This window comes from Dama dama, chromosome 16, assembly GCF_033118175.1.
Source record: "Dama dama isolate Ldn47 chromosome 16, ASM3311817v1, whole genome shotgun sequence".
NCBI classification, from domain to species: domain Eukaryota; kingdom Metazoa; phylum Chordata; class Mammalia; order Artiodactyla; family Cervidae; genus Dama; species Dama dama.
In genome coordinates, this window is record NC_083696.1 from 26,810,690 (window position 1) to 26,825,125 (window position 14,436).

General features: G+C 58.2%; 1 protein-coding gene across 2 annotated transcripts; it reads left to right on the plus strand.

Annotated features, from left to right (window-relative positions):
- Positions 1-1,276: 1,276 nt before the first annotated feature.
- On the plus strand, positions 1,277-12,518 carry NINJ1 (ninjurin 1). 2 transcript variants are annotated; one of them, XM_061163614.1, is made up of 4 exons: positions 1,277-1,453; positions 9,601-9,826; positions 10,650-10,812; positions 11,927-12,518. In XM_061163614.1, exons 1-3 carry the CDS (start codon positions 1,379-1,381, stop codon positions 10,802-10,804), a joined length of 456 nt encoding a protein of 151 aa, XP_061019597.1. In that variant the 5' UTR covers positions 1,277-1,378; the 3' UTR covers positions 10,805-10,812; positions 11,927-12,518. The 2 variants fall into 2 exon arrangements, with proteins under 2 accessions (XP_061019597.1, XP_061019596.1); XM_061163613.1 differs by having other exon boundaries at positions 10,654-10,812.
- The last annotated feature ends 1,918 nt before the right edge of the window (positions 12,519-14,436 follow it).

Here is a 14,436-nt window from a genome sequence, read left to right on the forward strand (position 1 = left end):
GGCTAGACCAGCCAAGAGAGCAACAAGTCCACCGCTTACAGATCCACGCAATCCCCCCAGTTCTGAGCATGGCCCTCCTCGGTCTCTTCCCAGATACGCCTCAGTTTCCTCCCATGTCAAGTGAGAGGGTAACCCCTGCTTCGCAAGGCTATCCCCTATCACCTCCCATCTGCCCCATAACCCTGTTCCAGGCCACAACACCTAGAACAGCGCCTAGCATAAAGCAGGCACTTTGGTTACAGGATGAATGAATGAGCTCTAGGCCAGTGTAACTATCTCCTGACCTTGGGCACTGCTGCTTACTCTCTCGGATCTCTGGTTTAACAGGAGGGGAAAGGTCACGCCCACATGGCCTTGGTCAAGTGCCTTGTGCTAACAGAATTTAGCGGACACTATGAGAGAAGGCAGAAGGTGGGGGCGGGAATGGGGGTGGAGGTGGGCAGTGCAACTGGGAGGAGTAAAAAGCTGTTGGTCCTGGGAGCCAGGTCAGGGTCAGGGCAGAACACAGAGACCCAGACCTTCGCCTACCAGGCCAGGGAGATAATGCTTGGCCTCTTTGCACCTGCCTGGCTTCTGGGAGAGGCCTGCGTCCCGGGAAACAAGGGCTGAAAGAGTCAAGGGCTGGAGGAACCAACATGCTTTTGCCACCCCTAGCGGCTGGCACCGGCACAGACAAGATGCCACCCCAAACAAGGGGCCCTGCCTGAAGACACAGAGGCTGCTCCATGAACGGCGGCAGGCACAAAAGATCTGCTCTCTGCCCCCTTCTGAGTGCGTGGGAGGCCTTCACGTCCCCTTTTCCTAGAGAAGGCCAAAGTTCAGAGGATGTGACACCCAGGCGACTCGCAGGTTTCGTGTGCGGGGCGAGCGACGTGTTGGCGAGAGCTGCACCGGGGCCCCCGGGATGAGCGTCATCCGGGGAAACACAAAACCACACCCGCGGCAGCACCCGCTAGCCTTCATGGCGGTTAGCGAAGCGGCCAGGGAAAGGCCGGTTCTTGCCCTCGTTTTATGGATTACAAGTGTCCACGACAGGAACACAGAAGGCGACGTGTGTTACCACGAACACGAGAAGTCGGGGACCTAACAGAACGGAAACTCAGCGCGGGGTCCCCCTGCCATAGCGGTCCACGCGGGGCAAGTCCCGAGTGGCCTAAGCCCCGCCCCCCCGGCTTCCGCCAGGGGGCTGGGGGCGGAGTCTGAGGGCGGCTGCGTGCGCCGGGCCGGAGGAAGGCGGGCCGTAGGCGGAGTCTGAGGGCGACTATGAGCGCCGAGCTGGAGGGGGCGGGCCGTGGGCGGACCCGCAGCGGGGTCTGTGTGCGCGGCTGGGGCGCGGGCCAAGCTGAGACCCGGAGCAAAGCTGACCCAGGGCCTCACCATGGACTCGCGCCCCGAAGAGTACGAGCTCAACGGCGACCTGCGCCCGAGCTCGCCCGGATCCCCAGACCCCTCGGTAAGCATCCCCTCCCTCCATGCCGCTGTGCGACCTTGGCCGACGCCCGCCCTCTCTGAGCCCTGCGCCCGCGGTTCCCAGGCACCTACGGGCGCCGACCCGCTGCGCGCCGCGTCCGCAGTGAGGGTCGGGGTGGTCGCCATGCCCCCTGCGTCTCGCCCCCTTGCCAGCGTGGTGGCGGGGAGCCCAGGGATGACCCGGGGCTCAAGCCACTCTGGAAGGTTGGGCTGGGGCGCAGGCGGTTGGCAGGCTGCCGTAGGTGGCCCGGGGCAGGTAGCGCCCACACGGAGCTGCGCAGCCGCGGGGCCTGGGCGCCACCTTCACTCCGCTTTCCGCGGGCCCCTGCCTTCCAGGCTCGCACACAGCGCTCCAGCTCTGCCTCTGCTCCGGTTCGCTGCGTGCCGGGAGTAGGCGCAGAACGGATCCCGGCCTCTGGGCTCCAGGCCAGCAGCGGGCAGACAGTTACGTCACTTACGGTGTCCACAGCGACCGCACAGTCTTGTGCATGCCCTGATGGGGAACTTGGGGCCGCTGTGGCCTCCTCCCCTCTCTCCCCGCGCGGGTTCTTGCGCCTCAGTCCGTCCTGCTGGCCTTGGAGCGCTGTGAGCATGGGGACAGGCCCTGGTAGTGGTCCCATTTAGATCCAGTACCCTCCCACCCTGGGGTCCCGTCCCACTGTTGGAGCAGGGCCAGAGTAGCGGTTGGTAACCGGCCTTGCCCAGGACCAGCACTTCCCCAGGGCCTGTGTTTGTGGCGCAGCCCTGAGCACCACCCTTTGGTAACTTGTTGACATTGGCCATTCTTTCAGTTTGTGACCCCCTGGGGATGGGGGCAGGGACAGAGACCTCTCAGTCATGGACACCAGACTAAGGCCGAGACTGACCCTGCTCAGGTGTGGGTGACCAGTCCTAGGCGATGTTATAGTAACAGGCCATGTTAAGGGGGTGGAGGGCAAACATGTGAGGCAAGCAAGGCCCTGGCCTGGGGAACAGGCCCTCAGCAGGCAGGGATCCCTGTGCTCAGGGGTCACTACCATTGGCTTTGGGACTAGTTGTGGGAGCCTCAGCCCTGTTCCACTCAGTCTGAGAGCGGAGACCAGTCCTCACGGAGAAGCCATGGGCAGAGTGCTGAACGCACAGGTGGGTGGGAAGACTTCCTGACCAATGGGGACATTGGCACTCAGCCCTGGGGTGTGAGTATGTGTGGAAGGGCATCCCAGGCAGGGGGAACAGCGGGAGAAGGGCCCAGCGGCTGGACCACCAAGTACATCGGGGCTGGGTATAGGAGGTCAGACCTTGCCAGCTGCGGAGGCCATGGAGGCTCTGGACGTTCATGTGAGAGGGGACACATTCTTCCAGGGGGCTCCAGTCACAGGCAAGGAGGCTCTGGGAGAGAAAGTCAGGACTGACGGCTGCTCTGCTTATCCAATCCGGGGTCCAGGCCCACCCAACACTGCTCTCTCTCCAGCCTCTGCCTTCCGCTTCCCACCCTCAGGACCTGCCTCACTGTGCTCTTAGGCACATCACGTGTGTCTCAGTTTCTTATTTGTGAAAGGGGATGAGAGCAGCACCTCCAACAGAGGGTTATGAAAGAAAGTAAAAGTGTTAGTCACTCAGTCGTGTCTGACTCTTTGTGACTCCTTAGACTGTAACCCGCCAGGCTCCTCTGTCCATGGGATTCTCCAGGCAAGAATACTGGAGTGGGTGACCATTCCCTTCTCCAGGGGATCTTCCCGACCCAAGGACTGAACCTTCATCTCTTGCCCTGCAGGCAGATCCTTTACTGTCTGAGCCTCCAGGGAAGCCCTCAGAGGCTTGTGGTGAGGACTAAATGGGCTAATGTGTTAAGTGCAGGGGGAAACTGGACACATAGTATTCACATTCCTGCCTGCCAAACTAGATCCTCTTTCAAAGATGACATCCCGGCAGGGTTTAGGAAGGGCAGCACCTTCTCCCAGGTGCAGTCCGCTCTCCCCCCACCCTGCCATAGGCACGGCTCTTCCACAGCCTCCCCTCCCAGTGGCCCCTGCCTGAATCTGAGTCCCAAGGTCCTGCTTGAGGAGGGGTAGAAAGGCTTGCTGGGAAGAGGAAAATCCCAGGATCTTCAGATATGTCCCCGCTTGAGCAAGAGCCCCCAGACAGGATGTGTGGGCTGAGTCACCACGATGTCCTCAGCGTGCCCCTGGCTGCAGGAAGACTGACTGGGAGCCCAAGCCCAGAGCCCCCATCAGTCTCAAGATGCCCTGCTGCATGGCCTTGGGCAAGTACGGACTCTCTCTGAACCTCAGCTTCCTCTTCTGTAGAGTGGGGAAGAATCACTCACGTCCCAGGGTGACTGGGCTCAGAGGAGAGTTGTATGTATAATCCAAGAGCAGATGAGCTGTCAGGCCAGGGCAGTGAGGGAGCTCCACAGATGTCCCCCTCCACATGCTATGGCCTCCATGCAAGGCCATTCTGCTCAGGGCCCCTGCTGGAGTGAGTTGGTGTCTTTAGTCAATTAACTCACTTTTGGATGGCAGCAGAAGAAATAAGAAGCATTAGTTATATTGTGAAAATAAATGTGGCCATGCCCAGGGTTTATCTGAGGGGGCAGCTGCCTGGGACACTGCAGCAGACTCTGGGGCTATATCCAGCTGAGGACGCAGCAAGGCGGTGGCAGGACAGGGTGCAGTGAGGCTCGTAGGGCAACATTTGGGCTTGGAAACCAAGTCCTGGGAGGGAGGGTTGCTTGCATAGCCTCAGCTGCTGGGAGAGGTTTGCTCTTTTTCTCTTAAACTCTTTTTTTGGCCTTGCTGAGCTGGCATGTGGAATTTTAGTTCCCCGATCAGGGATTGAGCCTGTGCCCCCTGCCTTGGACTTGTGGAGTCTTAATCACGGGATCACCAGGGAAGTTCCAAGTTTGCTCTTTTTCTCATTTCTGCTCTCCTGGCAGATCCCGAGGCTGGCGGGGTCTTGGCCATGTTCCAAAAGGCAACCCTGACGTGGCCGCGCGGTCACTCCTGGTCAGTGGTGAACCCACAGGAAGCAGGACTGCCCAACGCCGCTCAACTGCTGCGAGGACCACCCACCCCAACCCTGGGAAACTTCCTGTCAGGAACTCAGACATGGAGCAAGAGACCTCCCGAGGCTGGCTGGGCACAGATGGTGTGGGGACAGTGCAGGAGTGAGCTAGTGTGACCTGGGGTGGGTGCCTTCACGCTGAGCCCAGGCAGTGGACATAGTAGCAGCTTCTGCCCCACACTGATGGGTCAGACAGATCATACTCAGCCCCAGCAGATCCTGCTTGGTGGGTTCTCAGGTCCCAGCCCAGAAGTGAGGACTCCAGAGCTCCCACTTCCACTGTTGCCCACGGAGCCCAAGGGGAGTGGCCCTATGCAGGAGTGGCTGCTATGGCCAGCATCTGAGCTGGGCTTCACTCGGCTCCTGCAGTTTCTCGGGCTAGTCCTCACTCTTCCTTGTTATGGACTTTCACCATAGAATTAATTACAAATGGTTACAGTTCACTTGGGAGGCAGCCTTTCAAGGCGGTGAGGCTGGGTGGCAAGGAAGAAGAACATCCAGTCCTGCCCTGCACCAGCTGTGTTCTAACCAGCCACTGGGCTTCTGAGCGTTTCATTCATTTCCCCGTCATATGCCCGCCTGCCCATCTTATAGCTGAGGAAACAGCACAGACCTGTCACTCTGCTGGTCTGTGGTGTGGCAGGATGTGGAGAAGATAAAGGGAAGGCCCACATCCACATCCCACCTCTTCCCAGAGCAGCTGATGAGCCTCATAGATTTTGGGGGCCTTGGTCTCTCTTTCTTTAGATGTGAAATTGGGCTCTGGGAAGGGGGGCAGGAATTCCCATGTGGGAATCTTGTTCCGTGCTTGTACCTGGGATTTGGAGTCAGTGGCAGAATTGGGGGCAGGCAGGATTGGAGGAAGTCCATAACCCAAACCTTGAGGTCCTGCAGAGGTTCAGTCAGCCATGGCCCTGGCCTGCCCTCATCTCCCAAGGAAGCAGAGGGTGTACCAAGAGGCTGAGGATGGGCCAGACCTTGTGGGCCCAGCTAGAGGCCATGGGCAGCCTCTCCAAGCCCAGGGTGAACTGGAGGATGCACTGTGTTGAAACTGGGTACTCTGAGTACCGCAGACCTGTTTTGAATCTCGCTTCTGTTCCAACTTGCCTCCCTGTCCAAGCTGAGGTTGCTCAGTGCAGTGACCCTGGGCCAGGTGGCCTGGGTCCCTGTGAGCTGCCTGTATACAAATGACTGGGGTGAGGCACTCTGTCCACAGAAAGTGGGCTCGAGGAGCCAGCCTTGGGGGCGCCCCTGCCAAAACCAGCTCCTTCCCTGCAGGCTCCTTCCTGGCTTTTAGAAAAAAGAAAAAAATTGACAACCCTGAGCTCTCTCAGCTTCTGAGATGCCACTGGGGTTTCAGCGAATTCCTCTTGGTCCCAGGGACATATTAAACTGGGCGTTTGTTCCCTGCACAGCCCAAGTCATGGGCAGAGGTCTCAGTGGGAGGGTCCCAAGTGTGACTCCTGGCAGCTGGGTGGTGGGGAGGTGAAGCTCCACACCTGTGCAGGATGGGCTCTGACTTCCCCCCAGCTTGGGTGACCTTCTCAGGATAGCACCTTCCCTGTGATTCATCTGTACAGTGGTCACCTCTCGGGCCCAGAGCTCTCCCCACAGCTCAAAGCCCCTCCCCAGAAGGCCTGGGATACCAAGGACAGGCATGAGGAAAGTGAATCAACCCTGAAATCCACCCCCACCCAAGGCCCTACCACATAAAGCTCCCCGGGCCCCCTCCCCAGTGTGGACATGAGGCTGGGTGGCTCTTAGCTTCAAGGTGGACAAGCTGGGTTCAAATTCTGATCTGCCCCTCCCTCATGGTGGCCCTGAGTAAGCCCCCTTGAACTTTAGTCTTCCACTCTGTAGAATGGGAGAACAGTGCTCTTTCTTACTGTTAGTATACTTGATGGGTGGTAGAACTTCTCAGACTGTGGCCGGGGGTGTACAGATGGGAAAACTGAGGCCCAGTGAAGGGAACATGTTGTCGAGGCTACACTGCAAGCCTGTAGTCAGCTAGGGCTTGACCAGAGCCCCCTCCCCACCAGCCGTCTGGCCTGCAACCTCTGGCCAGTGCTCCTTATCACTGCATGGGTTGAATAGGAAGCAGATGGCTCTGTGGGCAGGAAATGTCCTGGCCAGGAAGGGCATATGGGTTGAGGCCCTTGCTTGCTCCCAGGGGCCCTGAGACAGTGACCAGACCCCCCAGAACCTCCTGGCACGTTTGCTCCATGGCCCTGTTGCACACCTAGGGCGCTCAACCTAAGCGGGGGCTGGGGACTTCTGAGCACTCAGCCTCACAGGTGACCCTGACCCCAGCCCCCTCTGCAGGGCCGGAGGAGACCGTGGTGTCAGCTCTCAGAGCTTCTGAGTCCTGGGACCTGGGATCAAATCCCAGTGCAGCCCTCACTTCCTATTGACTTTGGACACATTTCCTCCCCGTACAGCCTCAGTTTACCCCTGGTAAGCGATTGTGAAGACAGGGACTCCCTGGGGGAAAGTGCCGAGCTGAAGGGTGAATAGGATGACGGGCTGTGCCCTGGGCACCCAACGTGCAGGGCAGTGGGGCTCTGCTGCTGCTGGCGTCATTGTGTATTTGAATGCGTGTGTGGTTGCATAGGCGTGAAATATTTATACAGCTCAAGAGACTTCAAGTAAAATAGGAATTCTCCCTCCTGCCCAGAAGCCTCCACAGTTAGCCGCGTGTGTGTTAATGCACACACACATGTGCATTGTATGTATGTGTGTACATGTATGTGTACATGTATCTACATGTGTATTTGTGCATGTGTGGCATGTATACATGTTAGTGTGTACGTACATGCTTTTATATATTGTGCTTCTCTGTGTGTATGTGTATAGATGCATGTGTACGGCGTGTATATGCTCATGAATGTGTGTATTTGTGTATGTATAGCTCCCCTGCCCCCAGAAGGTGGAAGCTCCTTGGAAGACCTGCACCTAGCTTCTTCTCTGGGATTGGGGATTGGGATGAGGCCCCAGGGTGGCCTCAAGGGAAGACGTTTTGGTGTCCCTGGTTTATGAAACTTATGGGCACATGGCCAGCAGGCCAGGGCTTCCAGGATGCCTGCACCCAGTGGAGCACATACATGATGGAGCATGGCCAGCTGGGCCACTTCACAAGAGCAGAGCTGGGAGATAGCCTGGGTGCTTTTGAGGTGGGGCACAGACCCTGGGGAGGAGTGATGTGCCCTGGGTATTCTTGGCCTAGGCGGGCGGCCCACCCAGCTGTGAGTGCAGTTGTAGGCCTGGCATGGAGGCAAAGGAGAGACCCCACTTGAAGAAAGAAAGCGGCTGCACATGGAATTTCCCAGAGAGCAGGGCCAGGGCGCTGGGTTGGACAGAGAAGGCTTTCCCAGCGAGCTCTTGGGTCTAGAATTTTAAACCAGGGGGATTTGCTGCTTAAGAACAACTGACACTGAGGGAACACAGGACATGGGAGTCTCTGTTCCCATGCTCTCCCTCCTGGGCCTGTTATTCTAGATTAAATTTAAACTCTAAAAGATACAATGTAGTGATGCCCTAGAGGCTGGATGGGGAGGTGGGGAGGTTGGGAGGAAGGTTCAAGAGGGAGGGGATGTATGTATACATACAGCTGTTCACTTTGTTGGACAGCAGAAGCTAACACAACATTGTAAAGCAGTTATACTCCAATTTAAAAAAGAAGATATAATATAAAAGTAGTTTTACTTCTGTATTTCTGTAATTCCCATGATATGTATAGTTCTGTAATCTCCATGCTTTCTCTAACTACAGAAAGTAGAGGTTTGCCCTCCCCAGAACCCCCACCTCCCATCTCTGCATCTTTCATGAGTCTAGAAATAAGATCTCCTGAATGGCCCCAGGAGGCCTAGGCTCAGGGAGGCCTGTGGACAGGGGGCCAAGGCTGAGGGGTACAGGTTAGTTCTGGGAGGTTGGGGAGGGGCCTGGCCAGGGGCAGCTTGAAGAGAGCAGACGGGCTGGCTACCTGGTCTGCCAGGCAGTGAAACAGCTGTCCCAGAGGCAAACTCCAGTCCCTTTGGGGAGTGGTCTGTGTGGCCTGGCCTCCAGCTTCTGAGGCCAGCCTTCTCCTGCCTAACTCCCCTCCCTGCTCCTGCCCCTGGAGAGAACCTAGCCTGCAGAGAAAGTCAGCTCAGGGTGGGGCTTTGAGGCATGGAGGGCACTTGGGAGTGACAGGGGCCTGGCCTTGAGGACTCGGGATGTTCTCAGGCAGAAAGTGAAGGAGGAGGTATCGGAACTCGTGTTCGCATTTTATCAATACAAACATGAAGGCAGGAGAAGCTCTAGAGAGCCACACGTCATGACCAGTAGGGCACTCTAAGGGTGAACTCACGTTTCTTATCACAAATACTAGTAATAACGGGGCAGGAGGAGACTCTGGAGGGGTCGATGTGTGGTGGCCTGGGTTTGGTGATGGTGCCATGGTGCATACTTAGCTGCAAACTCCTCAGGTTGTTCGTGTCACTCACATCTCACTCAGTAAAGTGGTTTAAAATTGTTTTTAATAAAAAAGTAAGGAAGAAGCTAAGTTTAGCTGTAGATTAGAATACTGAGGCATCTCTTGAGCACCTGCTGTGTGCCCGCACAGCTGGGAGATGGCCTGGGTGGATCAGCCATCCCAGGAAGGCTTATTTCACATGTGGGCGAGTGTGTGGAAATCTGAGATCCAGCTGCTGTCACGTCACTTCCCGCCCTGGCTCCAGTCACCTCCTGAAGGGAAGGGCGGGCAGGGGCACGCAGGGGAGGCTGCCAGGCGGCCCCACCCATGGCAGGCAGATGGTTGGCAGCATTTTCCCGTCTAAAACCAGAGTGCGCTGAGGTTGTGTTTTCTTTCCTTTCTCTTCCAGGACTTGATTCCTAGGGTGGGTCTTGCAGGGCTGTACAGTCTTCTTCTCTGGGCCTATTGTTCTGTTAAGCAGCACAGCCCTTTCGAGCCTCATCTGCTGACCTGATCTACCCCCACCTTCTTGCCAGTACCTAGGAAGGAGACCAGGCTCAAAGTAGGGGACACCAGGGTGGGCCCGGGCCTGCAGCCCCCTGCTGCAGAGCCTGGCCTGACCACCCTGCTCCCTGCAGCCTAGCCGCTGGGGCAGGAACCGGCCCATCAACATGAACCATTATGCCAACAAGAAGAGCGCAGCCGAGAGCATGCTGGACATCGCACTGCTGATGGCCAACGCCTCCCAGCTGAAGGCCGTCATTGAGCAGGGCACTGGCTTCGCCTTCTTCATCCCCCTGGTGGTCCTCATCTCCATCTCCCTCGTGCTGCAGATTGGCGTGGGCGTGCTGCTCATCTTCCTCGGTGCGTGCCTGGGCAGGGGGCTGCAGCCGTGGGAGGGCCCTGGGGTACCCCTCTCCTACAGTCAGCTGGTTCTGCCTGCACACACTCTGGGATGGGTCACTTACCCGGCTGAACGTTTTGCAGGCCCTCACGAGCCGCACGGGAGCCCCAGCCTGCCTCACTAAGCCAGGTGGTCCAAAATGTATTAACAGTTCCCACTGTGGCCCCCAGAGGGCCCCTCATGTCCCTATCCTTCCACTCACCCAAGCTGAGGACACAGGAAAACATCATAACCATGCTGTTGACGTGTATTGGGCACCTACTATGTACCCGCTAGTCCTTAGGTGGTCCATAGGGATCGGGTGATGGTCCTGCCCCCCAGGTGAGGGTGAGGTGTAGAAGCAGCAAAAATTTGAGCTCCCCTCTGCCTCCGCCTGGCTGTGTGACCTCAGGCAGGTTACGTGACCTCTTGGGCCTCTGTTTCCTTGCCTAGAAAGTGAGTGTAAGGACAGCCTTGGGTACGTGTGGGAACGGCTTGATTATCACACGCCAGTGCTCACAGTGGTGCTTGCCTATGTGTGTGCAGTACATTGTGCCTTAGACTCCAAGCCTGGGCCTCGGGCCTCCACACCTTCCACTTCGTGGTGAGGTGCCAGGCCCCTCTGAGTTTCTTTTCACAGAGCAAGCGGGGCTGCAGCAGTCAAGCCAGAGATACCAGACTGCCTGAGCCAGGCCCCATGTTTGGCAGTTTTAAAGCAGGCATGTCTCTCTCTGGGGGTGGGGGGGCGTAGAAGAGGGCCCCGTGATATCTCACAGCCCTGGGCAGTGCCTGCTCCTCTCACAGTTAGGTATGACCTCAACAACCCTGCCAAGCATGCCAAGCTGGACTTCCTCAACAACCTGGCCACTGGTCTGGTCTTCATCATCGTCGTGGTCAACATCTTCATCACTGCCTTTGGTGTCCAGAAGCCCACCATGGACATGGCGCCCCGGCAGTAGGGGCTCAGGTGAGCTGGCAGGGCCATCCGCAGCAGGGTCTATTCCACCCGCTCACCCCACTGGGCTGCTGACTCAGCGTGGGAAACTCAGGGTCTTTTGTGCAGACCTCCCGTGACTGCATCTGTCCTTGCCCAGACCTTGCAGGGTGGGTGCCCCGGGCATGTGCACCCCTACACCATACTCAGCCCACTGTCCTTGCTCAGAGAGACCCAGTGCCTGCCCAAGGTGACCCCACTTGGGAGCAGAAGCCACAAGGAAGTCAAGTGAGCCTCGTAACACACTCAACAAGCCCCTTGTATAGGGAGGTTGTGGGGGCTCAGATGCAGGCAACCCGGATTGTCACGAGGGCAGATACAGAAGGCTGGCAGGTCTGGCACATGTCCTGGCCAGGGTCGCACAACACAGGTCCACAGGGCCCTGGACCCAGCAGTCCTCAGGCCTGCCACAGAGGCGAGGCGGGTGCCACAGACAGACAGCTGTCCATCCACAGCAGAGTGGACAGGAGACTGTCTCTACACAGCAAACACCTGTGTGTCAGGGACACAGGAGGAAACCTTCCAGATTGACCAAGTGGATGATGAAGCAGGATGCTGGGAGCAGGGCCTTTGTGTGACCCTGTTGTGAGTATCTGGCTTCCACCTGCCCCCGCCATCACTATTGGCCCCACCTGGCATCGATTCACTGCCCAGCTGCTGGCCCCAGATTGTTGTTCAGTCTGTCCCTCATGGAATCCTCTGGATGCCAGCCTGCTCTCTCACTCATCGGATGACAACTGGGCCATTTATTAATCACCTGCTGTGTGCCCCAAACACAGTCTTGAGTCTCCCCAAGCATCAGCCTAGTGAGGAGGCCCCAAGGTCCCCACGGCACATGTCCACCCACCAGCCCCTGCTCTCAGGGTGCCCTGTCAGAGCGTGCCGAGCCAGGCTTTTAAACCCTGACAGTGTCCCACAGGGGGACACTGGCTCTCCCAGGTCAGGATTGGGCTGACTCTGGAGTCAGAGTGGCCCTGACATTTACGGGCTGGTTAGCAGACACCGCGCTGAGGCAGGGTCACCAGAACAGAGCTGGAGGCTCCTCTGGCCTTGGTGACTCCATGCCTCTCCTCTCTCTTCTCTGCAGGTGCCCCTGGATCGTGCCTGGCCGCAGCTGCCTAGACACAGGAGGTGCCTCACCCTTGAGGCCCATCATCCTGTGCACGGGATTCCCCTAAACCGCCAGAGCCCAGGCTGGCCTGGCTGGACTGCATCCAAATAAGCCACATGTGCTCGGGCCACTCTGGCCACACAGGGCCTGCCCCGTCCTCAGCTGCTCCTCCTCCTGGAGCATGGAGTGGCCAGGCCCAGAAGATGGAACTGGTGAGCCCTCAACAAGGGTCATCGTTGGCGTGGACATGCAGCAGGCCCAAGGATAGGGATCAAGGGGCTGGCCCCATCTTGGGACATTTCCAGAGAGACGAGGCGATGCCTGCCCTCTGCCAGTGCAGCAGCATCCTGGCCTTGTGCGCTGCCCACCCTGGGTGACCTGTGACCTCTGCACTTCCTGACCCAGGACTATAGACCATCAGTGACCCTGTGGGCCCCCCACCGTGGCCACTGACCCAGACCTCACACCTTCCACCAGCAGTAACTGGGCAGGGCTTTAGCCCCTTCTTGGGGATCTGAGCCCCCACTTTTCTATGTATAAGTAACCAATAAAGCTGATTCTTCTCCTCGTTTGGCTCCTAGCACCACCCTCCCTGCCACCCAGGCCTGGGTGCTGCACTGTGCCCCTCAGACCCCCAGCCTATACAGCCCTCCTCTCTCCCTGCCTCCAAGCCTGTGGTCTATGGGAGGAGCAGCCTTTGTTGGCATCTCCAGACATCACCCCCACATGCATGTCCTTGGGGCAGTCAGCTCAATGACCCCTGACCAGAGCCTCGTGAAGAGTTCTAGCTCTCCCACGTTTCCTGCAGTTTACATGCCCAACTAGCTCCCTTCTATACCCAGAGCACTGGATCAAGGAGAGTGGGGCTGATGCCAAGCCAGCCTCGACCCTGCAGAGACACCATTGAGGGCCAGGTGCTGTCTCTGGGGGCTCACGGAGCCACCTCTCACCTGGCTGGGACCCCCAGCTCCCTCCGTCCACCCTGTGACCACCCTGAGCCCTCACTCTCAGCCCCCTTGTCCTCTCCTTTCTGACCCTTGCTGGCCCCATTCCCTCATCTCGAGTCAGCAATGCCCTCGCCTGGGCCTCTCCCCATGGGATACCTGAGAACTCCCTCCAAGCAACTGGAGCCCGGGGAGGGGATGCAGCCCCCAGGAGCTCCCAAGGCCCCTCCCCCATCACTTCTCTTGCCCTCCCCACTCTGAGCCTGGGGCAGCTCCAACAGACATTCAGATGACCCCAGAGTCTTCTGTGGGGCTGAAAGATGAGCACAGAGTGATTGATAAACAAGAGTGCTTATGGGTGAGATGATCTAATCTGAGCTTTGCTTTAAAATGAATAACTCAGGGAAAAGGGACAGGGAAGCAAGATTGGAAGTGCTGGGGACTGCAGAGCTGGGGCCCCAGAGCCAGCTCTCTGCTCTGCTGAGTGTCTGAACGTCCCGTAAAGAGGGCTACTAAAGGTGATTCACACATGGGATGAGATCCCTGAAGAAGCAAGACCAGCAGGTGGGCAGTGGGTGGACCCATGTTCCCAGAGGAGCCGATGAGCCTGGGGCTAACCTGGTCAGAGAAGGGCAGATGCACAGCTCTGGGACCAAGCGGTAGAGAGGCCAACCTCTGCGGCTGGTCACCATGAGCACTTCGGCTGTCTCGTTGCCAGGAAGCAGCAGGGGTCAGTCTCCTGGCTGTGAACCTGCCCCACTACCTGGCCCTCGTGGTGGATCCAGGGTGGTATCTGGGCCCGTGCCCCCAGGTCCAGCCCCGTTCAGGGCTCTGCACAAGTGAAGGCTACCCAGAACCATAGCCCTGGGGTAGCCTGAAGCAGTGTGGCCTGTGATGTGGGCTGCCTGACAGCCACACCAGGGGGATGCCAGCCTGTGTGGACCATGGACATGGCCAGCAGATGGCTGAGTTCCTCCTTTGGTCAGGACAGGAAATTTGCCCAGACCTCACCAGAGAGGGTAAGCCCCAGATGGCTGGATGGGTCCTAGGTCACCAAATCAGGCTGGCCTCTACAGGCACTAGGGGCATTGGGGACAGCGCATGACAGAGGGTGGGTATGTGCTTTCAGCCCCTGACAGCCTCTGCCCCACCTGCTCCCCCACAGGTACCCCTGACAGCCCCTGATCTCCCCACCCACCAGCACCCAGGCTCATGTCAACAGACCCGCCCCCGACCCTCACTGTGGATGTACTGGGGTCTCAGGGCCGTGGCTTGTGCTGCAGTTCTCTAGGGTCAGGGCTGTGCCCTGAGTCTTCCCCACTGGCCCCCCTGACCACTGCTCCTGGTCACTGTCACAGTGGGCCATTTGGGTTTGCTCGGCCTTTGATGTCATTGGTTGCATCACTGCCCAGTGTCCCTCTGGGGCCCTCATCTGAGCCCTGACTACCCCCACGTCATCTGGCCCATGATCGGGGCTGTTGCCTGAGAAGGAGGGTCCTGCTCACCATCTCCCTGAAGGCTCAGGGACCTCTGCCTGAGCTG